This window comes from Hemibagrus wyckioides, linkage group LG14 (genome assembly GCF_019097595.1).
Source record: "Hemibagrus wyckioides isolate EC202008001 linkage group LG14, SWU_Hwy_1.0, whole genome shotgun sequence".
Classification (NCBI taxonomy): Eukaryota; Metazoa; Chordata; class Actinopteri; order Siluriformes; family Bagridae; genus Hemibagrus; species Hemibagrus wyckioides.
In genome coordinates, this window is record NC_080723.1 from 15,776,382 (window position 1) to 15,790,773 (window position 14,392).

The 14,392-nt window shown below is 39.1% G+C and overlaps 1 protein-coding gene across 22 annotated transcripts in view; it reads right to left on the reverse strand.

Moving 5' to 3' along the window:
* LOC131364610 (protocadherin gamma-A11-like) overlaps positions 1-14,392 on the reverse strand; it is a 106,939-nt gene that overhangs the window by 23,156 nt on the left and 69,391 nt on the right. Inside the window, exon 1 of one of the 22 annotated variants that reach the window (XM_058407799.1) lies at positions 11,512-14,135. The exons of 19 other annotated variants lie outside the window; for them this stretch is intronic. In XM_058407799.1, the coding sequence (XP_058263782.1) occupies positions 11,512-13,938 (2,427 nt within the window). In that variant the 5' untranslated portion in view covers positions 13,939-14,135. Of the gene's footprint in view, positions 1-4,850; positions 7,467-8,269; positions 11,238-11,511; positions 14,136-14,392 lie in introns of those variants that run through there. 2 more of the 22 variants (XM_058407802.1, XM_058407803.1) reach the window with 2 other exon arrangements.

Consider the following 14,392-nt stretch of genomic DNA (forward strand, 5'->3'; position numbering starts at 1 on the left):
ATTACTTGAATCTTATTACTTGTTAAAATGAGGATCAAATGCCCATATATTTAGTTATGTAAAAAAAAAAAAAAGCACAGGCTTTCATGGGGTGTCCTATTTTTTCACATGATTTATATATATATATATATATAGAGAGAGAGAGAGAGAGAGAGCATATGTAGATGTATATAATGTGTATTAAATAGTTAGATGCAGAAACCTTAATTATGAGATTGATGTGCAAAGCATTTTACATTCTAAATACATTTATGTTTGTTTATGACTTGAAAAATGGAGGAAATAAATATGATCCAATCAGTCTAATTAAAATAACACTAACACTGATACTACTAATATAATAATAATAATAATAATAATAATAATAATAATAATAATTATTATTATTATTATTATTATTATTATTAGTAGTAGTAGTAGTAGTAGTAGTAGTATTTATAATAATAATAATAATAATAATAATAATAATAATAATAATAATAATAAAGGAGCAGGTTTCTTTACTGCCGCCTTGTGGTGAAAGACACAAACAACACCGTGCTCTGAATGTGCACGTGTCAGACAGAATGCAGTGCAGCACCAGGGCGCGGCGCACCCCACCGCCCCACCCCGACTCCACACACAAACACACAAGAGAAGAGAGCTTTTTGCTAGCTGTTTGTTTAGCATTTGCATTAAAATAGGCCGACGGTTAAACTGTATGCTCGAGCATAAAAATAGCCAGAGGTAAAAAAGGCGTCAGGATTCACATGCTCATGTAATTTTAATATAAAAATGACAGCGCGGAAGAGCAAGAGCTGCGGGGAAATGAATGTGAGACTTTCAGCACCACGTATGCGAACAGCGCCACTCATAGCGGTTGCCTCGCTTGCTTTCCTCCATCAACAGCTAAGCAAAGAAACCAAGCGTTTTATGAAGCTAAATATAAGCAACAGTCACATTCCTATGAGATATAGAAAACTGAAAGGACTTAAATATAAATCTTCATATTCATATCAGTTATCTATCAATAAATGAATGAATGAATAAAATATGTAGTTGGTAACTCTTTATCAGTTAATTTCAAACAACCTTTTTCAATGTTAAAGATTCAAAACCTCCCCAAATCCCGAAAGTCCCAATAAGACTCAGTGTACAATAGAACAGTAGCCTCACAGCTACAGCTTATTACCTCTGAAGGATAATGGATATAAAAAATCCCAGGTTTTACAGTACTGGTATAATTCAAAGTGTGCTGTTAATAGACTAACTAGGAAGATAATCCTGTCTTAAAGACTTATAGTTTCTTACCTTTATTGAATCAAACACAGGGGAAGAGAATGAAGCAGGAACAGGACAGGCAGCCGCAGCAGCACAGGCAGGAGGATGCCATGAAAAAGAAATAAACATAAAGGAACTAAGTTAGAATAATGAACTTTTCTGACACTTTTGGGAGCCATCGTATACTTACCTATCCTCTGAACAATTATAAAACAAACAGAATTGAATCCATGTGTTTTCTTTGGGGGAAAAACACACACACACAAAACATGTGACCAGAAATGCAACAAAACAATTCTGAGGTTGCAGTACACATATTGCTTTCATATAAAAAGGTTATATAGAGAAAAAGAGAGTGAGACAGAGAAAGAGAGAGAGAGAGAGAGAGAGAGAGAAAGACAGAGAGAGAGAGAGAGAGAGAGAGAGAGAGAGAGAGAGAGAAAGGAAAAAATGGTGAGATGTTGAAAGCATTAGGTTTTTAATTCAGTTTATCAGTGTTATATTTTCTCAGTAGGCTGATTCTAGAAAATTACCCTCTAATTAAGAAATCTACAATATCCTCCATGATTTATTATTTGTATACATATGTGCATGTGATGTGTATCTGCATAACATGTCTTTAAGTAAAAGAATTAAAAATAGACAGATGGCATGATGATATAGGCTTTAAATCATAATTTAAATAAAATTTAAATGGTTCTACTTTGAACTCTATCTGGAAAGGAAACATCTTTTTAATGGTTAATGAACATTCAAGAGTCTTCACAGAGGGAAGGTTTCTACATGTTTGAGTGTTTATAATCTATATTGCACTTCATAACTATGAGAGAATGAGGCAAATATAGAAAAAAAAAGACAGAATATTTGGCCCCATCATGCACACACACACAGTTCCCTTCCCCCTAACATTAGATGAGAGCCCTAGGCCAGCGGAATATATTACTAAATCCAGGGGTATTTATTCTCCCACAGAACCACTTCCTTTCCTGTAGACCATTACACATGGCTTTGAGCTTCTCACTGCCCCCCTGTGGCCTGTGACATAATGGTACGGCCTATATGTGTCAGCTTGTTGCTATGGCAACACATCCACCTAAGGATGGAAGTAGGTTAGGAGGAGGGTGGACAGGAATGCATGTAGAAGAGTAAAGCACATGATGCAAAGGTTTATATGACAGGAAAACCTCATTTCAAGCATCAAAGTCAAATTTAAATGAGTGAGAGCAGTGTGTGTTTCATAACAATAAAGTTGTAAGAAAAGGTACAGACATTAACCCCATATGAAACCTTAACCTTTCATATAAATCGTGTTGAGACAACTGTTATGTTCCAAATGTGATTATTTTGTGGAAGTGATCTGTGAGTGTGTTTAGATCAGTTTTCTCTCTACACTGAATACGGAGCAGTCCAACACACACAGCACAAAGACTGCAGAGGGGTGCAGCTGGAGAGGGGGAAGGGAGGAGGGATGAAGTAAAAGGAAAGGGTTGAAAAGAACTGCTTCCCTTCTTCCTACAATATACAGCAATTATATTGTCATCTTATAAAATACTTTTTTCTAATCCTCATGTGAGATCCTCATCTATCTATCTATCTATCTATCTATCTATCTATCTATCTATCTATCTATCTATCTATCTATCTGGGAAAAGAGACACTGCCTATCTCCTGACATTACACTGGATGCTGCAGTGGAATGGCATAGTGCTGATTCATGTCAGGTCAGATCAAACCACTACAAAATAACCTCTACGGCACATTATGAGCTTGTCTGATCAACTCGGTCAATCTATCAAGAGCAACTGAAATATAATAATACTATAATAATAAAATACAGTAAAAACACACATACCATTATCATTACCATTAATATACACATACCATTACCATTACATCATACCAAAATTATACCATCTCTGACTTTAAATAATTCCAAAAAGCATTAAGTCAAGTCAAACAGCAGAGATTTTGCCACACGCTGAATATGGAATAACTAGGCTTGTATTACTGTAAAGAGAACAACCAAAAAAGGTGGAGAAGACACATAAACAAGCAGCAATAAAAATAAAATCAAAACAAAATAAAACCTTTTGTGTTTTGATGTATGTATGTGAAAGATGCTATAAATGAAAATTATTTTATTTCTAAATAATACAGTTTGTTTTGCTAAAAAGACTATATAGAGATGCACTATGATTAGATCGCTGATCAGCCTTTCTGCATTCTTGCCCTCCTGAACCACACTCCACTTCCACCAACAGCAACATCCTCACCACCCATGATTTCCTACCTAGTAGCCATTAATCCTCTTGGAAATGCAAACACAACAACAACATTGATTAAATCTAGTTACAGAAAAGGTGTTGGCCCAATACACATTTTTCTTTAGGTCTAGAACTAACAGTTCAGCTTTTAAATGAGAAGTAAAGCAATAATTACATCTATGATTTAATAAGGAATCTCAGGAGAATGCGTCATAAACACTGATCTGGCTAATGGGTATAGACACTGTAGAGTCCAGAAGCTATATTAAGCCCAGATGTAAAGAAGTTCATGCCTGGGAGGTCACAAGTGCACAAGTTCGCTCTCTCTCTCTCTCTCTCTCTCTCTCTCTCTCTCTTGCTCACACACACACACACACACAAGAACCATTAGAAGAACCATTATAGAACCATTCACGTCTGCACATCTAACGAAACCCAGTGTGTCGCCACAACATAACCACATTGTTTCTTCCTGTAGAAAACGACGTCCACATCTGTTTGCCACATGAGCTTTATACCCTTGTCCCACTGTCTCCACAAATCACCGAGCAACAAAGCACATATGGTTGATTTCAAAGTGACTGCCTGTGGTGTAATGAGGAAATAAACACAAGATACCATCCACACAAATGTGCCTCAGCATTATTAGCTTAATGGCTGTTTACTGTCACCCGCTACATCTAGAAGAGTCCAAGATGTAAATGTGAAAGTATTTATATGAGCATATAATAAAGCCGTGAAAGGTTAAGAAGAGGATGGAAATACTCAGATCTTCCAAACTTTTGTACTGAGGTAGACTGGGTTAGCATCACTCACTCACCTCCCCTCAACCATTTACTTTCATATTTATTTTCAATAAATTTTGTGTGAAAGTTCAATGGATGAAGAGAACTGTTCAGAACCGGTTGCTCATCATCAAACTGACAACAGACAAAATGTCAAAAGTACAAATCAGTTTGTGCTCTCTCTCTCTCTCTCTCTCCCTCTCTCTCTTACATACACAAACACACACACACACACACATGCTTGCACACACATTTACATTTGCTAATTTGCTAACGATTTATCCAAAGCAACTTAAAACTAAGAGACTATCAATAGATTTAATGAACTTGATCTGATCTCACATTTCTCTCTCTCTCTCTCTCTCTCTCTCTCTCTCGTCATTTTATATCCTCACTGTGAAAATGCTAAAAAAGGCACAGAGCACAAGTGATTGTTTGCAAAAGATTATTTGATGTACCTATTAATCCCACAATGATTATGATTTACTTTGAACTTTTTACTTACAGTTTTCATTCATGAAAAATAGCTTAAGGTCCTCACCTCAGCATTAACATCTGGGTCAATAGAGTGCTTGGTTTGTCTTGGCACAGTCCTTGTGCCTCCTAGGTCAACGTTTAAAAGACTCTGACTGGAAGATGGGGCAAATTTAATGTCACTTTTTCTAGAGTCAGCAGTTCCATACATCTCATAATTAAATGCTTGTTTCAAAGTACCTGTGCCACCTGCATCTGCGTAAAGGGGTGGATAATATGGAATAACTGGTAGACTGGCAGCAGATTTGTAAAACATTTGCTCACGTCTCCATCTGTAGCATTTGACTGACAATATAGTTATGATGGAGACAATAAACAGAAAGGAAACTACAGCCAAGGCCAAGACTAGATAAAATGTCAGGTTGTCATTGTATTCCTTGTGAGTAAAGTCAGTGAACTCGGAGAGCACTTCAGGGAAAGTGTCCGCCACCGCCACGTTAACATTGACTGTAGCTGAACGAGAGGGCTGTCCGTTGTCCTCCACTACAACAGTGAGCTTCTGTTTCACAGCATCTTTATCAGTGACTTGGCGCACAGTTCTTATTTCTCCATTCTGTAAGCCCACTTCAAACAGCGCTCTGTCTGTCGCTTTGTGCAGTTTATATGAGAGCCATGCATTTTGTCCTGAGTCCACATCCACTGCCACCACCTTAGTGACAAGATATCCAACATCTGCTGAACGAGGCACCATTTCAGCCACCACAGCGCCACCGGTTTGTACTGGATACAGAATCTGAGGTGCGTTGTCATTCTGGTCCTGAATATAAAAGTTTATAGTGGCATTGCTACCCAGAGAAGGTGAACCACCATCTTGAGCTCTAATAGTAACACTGAACGACTTAATTTGCTCATAATCAAACGAGTTAATTGCGTAAATCTTACCATTGTCGGAATCAATGGAAACTAACGATGATGCTGGCCTGCCATTCACATCTTTGTCGACAATGAAATATGACACACGTGCGTTGGCACCCAAGTCCTCATCGTTTGCCTTCACACTGAGCAAAATTAAAGAAGGAGAGTTATTCTCAGGGATGTGTGCATCGTATGTCTCTCGTTCAAAACGTGGCGAATGGTCATTTATGTCAGATACTTTTACTAACAATGTTTTTGTACTAGACAAGGATGGGTGCCCGCCATCCTTGGCCGTGATGGTGATGTTATATTCAGCTGTTTGTTCTCTGTCTAAGCTGGAGTCTGTCACTATGGAGTAGTAATTAGACAGAGATGATTCGGTTCTGAATGGGAGGTTTCCATCAATCCAGCAGGTGATCTTTCCATTTTCCTCCGAGTCGCTGTCTTGTACATTGATCATTGCTACAACAGTGCCAAGAGGTGAGTTTTCGGGCAGCGTGTTGGAAAAGGACATGAGCGTCATTTTAGGAGCATTATCATTCACATCTGTCACTTCAATTACAACCTCACAGGAGTCGGCTAAACCTCCCTGGTCCTTTGCCTGGATTTTAAATTCATGAATGGTCGCGTCCTCAAAATCCAGCTGTCCAGACAGCATTATCTCACCAGTGGATTCATTGATTGTGAACAGCTCTCTAATCTTAGGTGTTGTGTGTTCAAAATAATAACCAATTTGTCCATTTGATGCTGTATCTGCGTCTGTGGCATTAACTGTAATCAGTAACGCCCCCTTTGCCGTATTTTCGGGAACAGATACTTTATAAGAACTTGTTTTGAACACCGGGGCGTTGTCATTATTATCTAAAACAACAACATGAATTTTTACAGTGCCAGAGCGTTTAGGGCTGCCTCCATCTATAGCTGTTACTGTTAGATACAAATGTTCTTCCTTTTCTCTGTCTAATGGCGTCTGTAAAACAAGCTCGACATTTTTGCCACTACCTGCTCGACTCTGTGTTTTCAGTGTAAAATGTTCAGTCGGGTCAACTGAATAGCTTTGGATGCTGTTGATTCCCACGTCGGCGTCGAGAGCTCTATCCACAGCAAAGCGCGCGCCGACAGAAGCTGATTCACTGATTTCCAGTTTAATTTCCCCTCGTGGAAACGCGGGGCTGTTATCGTTCACGTCTAATATTTCCACAGTTACCCTGTAGAGCTCAATCGGGTTTTCCACAATGATCTCGAAGCTGATGCTGCAAGCCGAGGTTGAGGAAGAGCACAGACTCTCGCGGTCCATCCTTTCCTTTACCGTGATATGTCCTTTCTCTCTATCCAGTTGCACATAATCGCGCCCGCTCGCCGCAAAGATACGAGCCTTTCCCTCCAGCAGTCGCTTCGGCTCCAGATCCAGGTCCTTCACAACATCTCCGACTAAAGAACCAGGTGACATTTCTTCAGACACTGCATAACGGAGCTGCCCGGATACGCCATTGAGCAAGCGCAAACAGACAAAAAGGACACAGGAACGCCATGCGACAAAGATGTTTTTCCCCATTATAATGCAGTAGCGTTACCGAATCCCTTTAAGGATTATTACAGAATATTAACGCGATGTTTCTTGAATAGCCCAGATAACTTGTATTATTAATTTAATAAGTGATAGAAAAAGAAAACTAGACATAACACGTAAAAAAAAATCTTACACGCTGTCTTTATATAAATCTGAAATGGGAATCCAAGACAGTGGACATGCGCGAATGCCACTAAAAAGGGAGGTGTGGGATTTTTATACTTCAGAAAACTCAACTTCACTGATCAACAGCGACACTTATGGCTCAGAATAAGCATTACATAAAATATAATAAAAATACTGTAATGGAAAGAGGATAGATTTTTTTTAACACAATACAGAAGAGATATGGATGAAACTATGCCTTATATAAATAGCTGCATGGTCTATTCATATATTGTGCATACAGATGTGTATGTAGCTGAACACTTATATATGTAAGCAGTATAGTATTTTTGAACATCTCAGTTATATTTTTGCAATTAGCCATTATTTTGTCACATATACATTACAGTACAGTGACCTTCCTTCGCATATACCATGTTAGAAATGGTATACTTGTTAGATATGCATGTATATGCCTCCTGTACATGAGTACCCTAGTTATATTTCCACCCTGCTTATATCTGTATTTCTATATTTTTCTATATTATAATTTATGTCTGTGTATTCTGCAGCACCAAAGAAATTCCATGTATGTGTGAGCATACATGGCAATAAAGCACATTTTGATTCTGAAAGCTGGGGACAGAGCGCAGGGTCAGCCATGATACGGCACAAAGGAGCAGAGGGGCCGTGCTCAGAAGCCCAAATGTGGCAGTTTGTCCGTGCCATGGCTAGCATGCTCAACTTCTAATCATTAAGCCAGAGCTTTGAACAGAACCACCCTTGCTCTTATTTAGAGTCAATATGTAAGAGCATATACAGATGTATAAGAATATAGGGAAGAATGTAAAAGCATACATATGAGAGATATCTAAATTAACACACGAAGATCTCACCTGATTCTCAGTTTGTCCGTGCAAAAGCGTCTGTGTTCCATTTGCGTCCAGACTAATGACACTCTTACTATACGGTCTGACATATTTCATATCACTTTTTCGGGAATCAGCAGTTCCACACATTTCATAATTGAATGCTTGTTTTAAAGTGCCAGTGCCACCAATGTCTGCGTAAAGGGGTGGATAATACGGAATGACTGGAAGATTGGCACCGGATTTGTAAAACATCCGCTCACGTCTCCATCTGTAACATTTCACTGACAGTATAGCTATGATGGACACGACAAAGAGAAAAGAAACTACAGCCAAGGCCAAGACTAGATAAAATGTCAGGTTGTCGTTGTATTCCTTCTCGTGCGTAAAGTCAGTGAACTCGGAGAGCACTTCAGGGAAAGTGTCCGCCACCGCCACGTTAACATTGACTGTAGCTGAACGAGAGGGCTGTCCGTTGTCCTCCACTACAACAGTGAGCTTCTGTTTCACAGCATCTTTATCAGTGACTTGGCGCACAGTTCTTATTTCTCCATTTTGTAAACCAACTTCAAACAGCGCTCTGTCTGTCGCTTTGTGCAGTTTATATGAGAGCCATGCATTCTGTCCTGAGTCCACATCCACAGCCACCACTTTAGTGACAAGATATCCCACATCTGCTGAACGAGGCACCATTTCAGCCACCACAGAGCCACCAGTTTGTACTGGATACAGAATCTGAGGCGCGTTGTCATTCTGGTCCTGAATAATAATTTTCACACTCACGTTGCTACTGAGAGGGGGGTTGCCTCCGTCCTGCGCTTTTACGCGAATATTAAACTCTTTTGTTTGCTCGTAATCGAAAGATCGGATAGCAAGAATCTCTCCGCTCTCTGCGTTAACTGAAATATAAGACGAAGCAGAAACTCCGTTCACAGAAAGATCTTCTAAAAAATAAGAAATGCGCGCATTATTCCCAGAGTCTCTGTCAGTTGCTGTCACTGCAAATATAGACACTCCAGGTGAATTATTTTCCATCACATAAGCGGTGTATGAGTGACGCTGGAAAACAGGGGCATTGTCGTTTACATCCGATATTTTAAGCCTCAGTGTTTTATTTGTAGATAAAGATGGAGAACCTTCATCTGTAGCTGTGATCGTTATATTGTATTCAGAAAACATTTCACGATCTAAAATACGGTCAGTGACTAAACTGTAGAAATTATTGGATGTCGATTTGATACGAAACGGCAGATCTGAACTGACTGTGCATTTAATTTGTCCATTTTTCCCGGAGTCTATGTCTTTAATATTCAACATTGCTACAGCCGTTTCCAGTGTGGAATCTTCAGGGATCGGGTTAGAAAATGAGATAACACTGATAACAGGAGAATTGTCATTAACATCAATAATTTCAAGAAGCACTTTACTAGTATCAACTAACCCACCCTTATCCATCGCCTCGACATCTAATTCATACTGTTTGTATTTTTCAAAATCTAAAAAACCTTTCAGTTTAATTTCCCCAGTTTCCGAATCAATACTGAACAAATCCACCGATTCTTTTCCGGTGCTTTGTGAAAATGAATAGGTAACCTCGCTATTAGACCCTTTGTCCATGTCAGTAGCACTAACTGTAACTACTAAACTATCTCTCGGAATATTTTCTGACAAAGACACTCTGTATATTGTCTGACTGAACACAGGAGAATTGTCGTTTACATCAATAACAGTGACAGTTATCTTAACTGTTCCAGATTTTTGAGGAGTTCCACCATCAAATGCTGTCAAAATTAAATTGTGCTCCTCTTGTTGCTCTCTGTCTAAAGGGGTTTTTAAAACCATTGCAACATATTTGGTGCCGTCGCTGCGAAATAATTCTTTCAAAGTAAAATGTTCCGCTGGATTAAGGGTGTATCTCTGCAGTGTATTCAGTCCAACATCGGGATCATGCGCGCTGTCTAAGGAAAATCTTGAACCAGGAGTTGCAGTTTCTGAAATTTCAATACTGATTTCTTTTCCTTTAAACGCAGGAGCATTATCATTGATATCCAGTATTTCTACATCAACTCGATGCAGCTCCATTGGATTATCTAGAATAATCTGAAAATGTAAAGAGCATGGAGACACTTGAGCGCACAGCTCCTCTCTATCTATCCTCTCTTTTACAATCAGCGTGCCTTTATCCACATTCAGACCGATGTACTCACGACTGTCCTCCGTAAAGATCCGCGCTCGACCAGATTTCAGTCTCTTAATATCCAAACCGAGATCCTGAACGATATTTCCCACCATAGATCCCTTGTTCATCTCCTCAGGAATAGAATAACGGACCTGCCCGTGCGTAATGACAAATGCAAGCCCTACCAGAAGCATTGTCAGCCATGTCGAAACGCGGACAGAAGAGCCAATTATCTGGGCATCTAGTGAATAAAAGCCACTCATCTTGTAAATACTCCAAACCAGGCAGGATTAAGACATTTAAAATCGGAGATAAATAAAAACATTGACGTGCCTAAAAGGCAATAATTCCGTGATGCCCGTTTAATAAACAGACAGTCCAACGTGGAGAGAAATCTAGTCTGCACACAGTCGTAATACAGAGGAGGATCTAAAAAGCAGAATATAAAAACAGCTCTCGCTGACCAACAGCGTCACTTAGAGCAAAAGCAAATTATTACAACATATCAGATGTAGAAAGTACATAAGAAATCTTACTTGGTTATTACATTTACGCATCATTTCAGAGGACATGTTATTTACCTGAATATAACTGAAAACGAATAGGCTATAGCTAGTGTGACTCAAGAACAATTCTGTAAATACTTTAAGCTTTTATTTCTCTGTATATATCTTTAAAGTCCTGCACACATATCTTTATAAATCATGTTCAGAATATTTATTTAGTTTAAGTATGGACGAACAAACAAACAACATACAAACAAAAAACCCTGCCAAGAATTTCAAATGAAATTGCTTGCAGCATATAAATCATTATGTACACCAATTTGTTGAAGCAAAACGTCCAGTGATCACTGATCAAGTGCTGTATATAAAAATGCCAACTGAAGTCGGATTAATTTCATACCAAAATAGAAAATGAATTAAATTGTATTTCAATATGGCAAAAGTTTAAATGACCAATTAACCAGTTTAAAATCGGTTTTAAAAACCCGAGACGAAAACAAACAAACAAACAAACTAACTAACTAACTAACTAACTAAAACGCCATAACTGTCAAGGTAACATTTATTGCAGTTGTAGGTCTCACCTGATCATAGCAGTCACTAATCTTCTGCGCATGCGTAAGAGTCTGTGCTCCACTGCTGTCCAGACTAATGATGCTCTCAGTAGGAGGTCTGGAATGTTTCAGGTCACTCTTTCTAGAGTCAGTGGTTCTGTAAGCTTCATAATTGTACATATGCTGTAAAGTTCCTGTTCCCCCTACGTCTGCGTAAAGGGGTGGATAATACGGAATGACTGGAAGATTGGCACTGGATTTGTAAAACATCCGCTCACGTCTCCATCTGTAACATTTCACTGACAGTATAGCTATGATGGAGACGATAAAGAGAAATGAAACTACAGCCAAGGCCAAGACTAGATAAAATGTCAGGTTGTCGTTATATTCCTTCTCGTGCGTAAAGTCAGTGAACTCGGAGAGCACTTCAGGGAAAGTGTCCGCCACCGCCACGTTAACATTGACTGTAGCTGAACGAGAGGGCTGTCCGTTGTCCTCCACTACAACAGTGAGCTTCTGTTTCACAGCATCTTTATCAGTGACTTGGCGCACAGTTCTTATTTCTCCATTCTGTAAACCCACTTCAAACAGCGCTCTGTCTGTCGCTTTGTGCAGTTTATATGAGAGCCATGCATTCTGTCCTGAGTCCACATCCACAGCCACCACTTTAGTGACAAGATATCCCACATCTGCTGAACGAGGCACCATTTCAGCTACCACAGAGCCACCAGTTTGTACTGGATACAGAATCTGAGGCGCGTTGTCATTCTGGTCCTGAATAATAATTTTCACACTCACGTTGCTACTGAGAGGCGGGTTGCCTCCGTCCTGCGCTTTTACGCGAATATTAAACTCTTTTGTTTGCTCGAAATCAAAAGACCGAATAGCAAGAATCTCTCCGCTCTCTGCGTTTACTGAAAAATAAGACGAAGCAGAAACTCCGTTCACAGATAGATCTTCTAAAAAATAAGAAATGCGCGCATTATTCCCAGAGTCTCTGTCAGTTGCTGTCACTGCAAATATAGACACTCCAGGTGAATTATTTTCCATCACATAAGCGGTGTATGAGTGACGCTGGAAAACAGGGGCATTGTCGTTTACATCGGATATTTTAAGCCTCAGTGTTTTATTTGTAGATAAAGATGGAGAACCTTCATCTGTAGCTGTGATCGTTATATTGTATTCAGAAAACATTTCACGATCTAAAATACGGTCAGTAACTAAACTGTAGAAATTATTGGATGTCGATTTGATACGAAACGGCAGATCTGAACTGACTGTGCATTTAATTTGTCCATTTTTCCCGGAGTCTATGTCTTTAATATTCAATATTGCGACAACCGTCTCCAGTGTGGAATCTTCAGGGATCGGGTTAGAAAATGTGATAACACTGATAACAGGAGAATTGTCATTAACATCAATGATTTCAACCAGCAATTTACTAGTATCAACTAACCCACCCTTATCCATCGCCTCGACATCTAATTCATACTGTTTGCATTTTTCAAAATCTAAAAAACCTTTCAGTTTAATTTCCCCAGTTTCCGAATCAATACTGAACAAATCCACCGATTCTTTTCCGGTGCTTTGTGAAAATGAATAGGTAACCTCGCTATTAGACCCTTTGTCCATGTCAGTAGCACTAACTGTCACTACTAAACTATCTTTCGGTGTATTTTCTGACAAAGACACTCTGTATATTGACTGACTGAACACAGGAGAATTGTCGTTTGCATCAAGAACAGTGACAGTTATCTTAACTGTTCCAGATTTCTGAGGAGTTCCACCATCAAATGCTGTCAATATTAAATTGTACTCCTCTTGTTGCTCTCTGTCTAAAGGGGTTTTTAAAACCATTGCAACATATTTTGTGCCGTCGCTACGAGATAATTCTTTTAAAGTAAAATGTTCCGCTGGATTAAGGGTGTATCTCTGCAGTGTATTCAGTCCAACATCGGGATCATGCGCGCTGTCTAAAGAAAATCTTGAACCAGGAGTTGCAGTTTCTGAAATTTCAATACTGATTTCTTTTCTTTTAAACGCAGGAGCATGATCATTGATATCCAGTATTTCTACATCAACTCGATGCAGCTCGACTGGATTATCTAGAATAATCTGAAAATGTAAAGAGCATGGAGACACCTGAGCGCACAGCTCCTCTCTATCTATCCTCTCTTTTACAATCAGCGTGCCTTTATCCACATTCAGACCGATGTACTCACGACTGTCCTCCGTAAAGATCCGCGCTCGGCCAGATTTCAGTCTCTTAATATCCAAACCGAGATCCTGAACGATATTTCCCACCACAGATCCCTTGTTCATCTCCTCAGGAATAGAATAACGGACCTGCCCGTGCGTAATGACAAATGCAAGCCCTACCAGAAGCATTGTCAGCCATGTCGAAACGCGGACAGAAGAGCCAATTATCTGGGCATCGAGTGAATAAAAGCCACTCATCTTGTAAATACTCCAAACCAGGCAGGATTAAGACATTTAAAATCGGAGATAAATAAAAACATTGACGTGCCTAAAAGGCAATAATTCCGTGATGCCCGTTTAATAAACAGACAGTCCAACGTGGAGAGAAATCTAGTCTGCACACAGTCGTAATACAGAGGAGGATCTAAAAAGCAGAATATAAAAACAACTCTCGCTGACCAACAGCGTCACTTAGAGCACAAGCAAATTATTACAACATATCAGATGTAGAAAGTACATAAGAAATCTTACTTGGTTATTACATTTCCGCATCATTTCAGAGGACATGTTATTTACCTGAATATAACTGAAAACGAATAGGCTATAGCTAGTGTGACTCAAGAACAATTCTGTAAATACTTTAAGCTTTTATTTCTCTGTATATATCTTTAAAGTCCTGCACACATATCTTTATAAATCATGTTCAGAATAT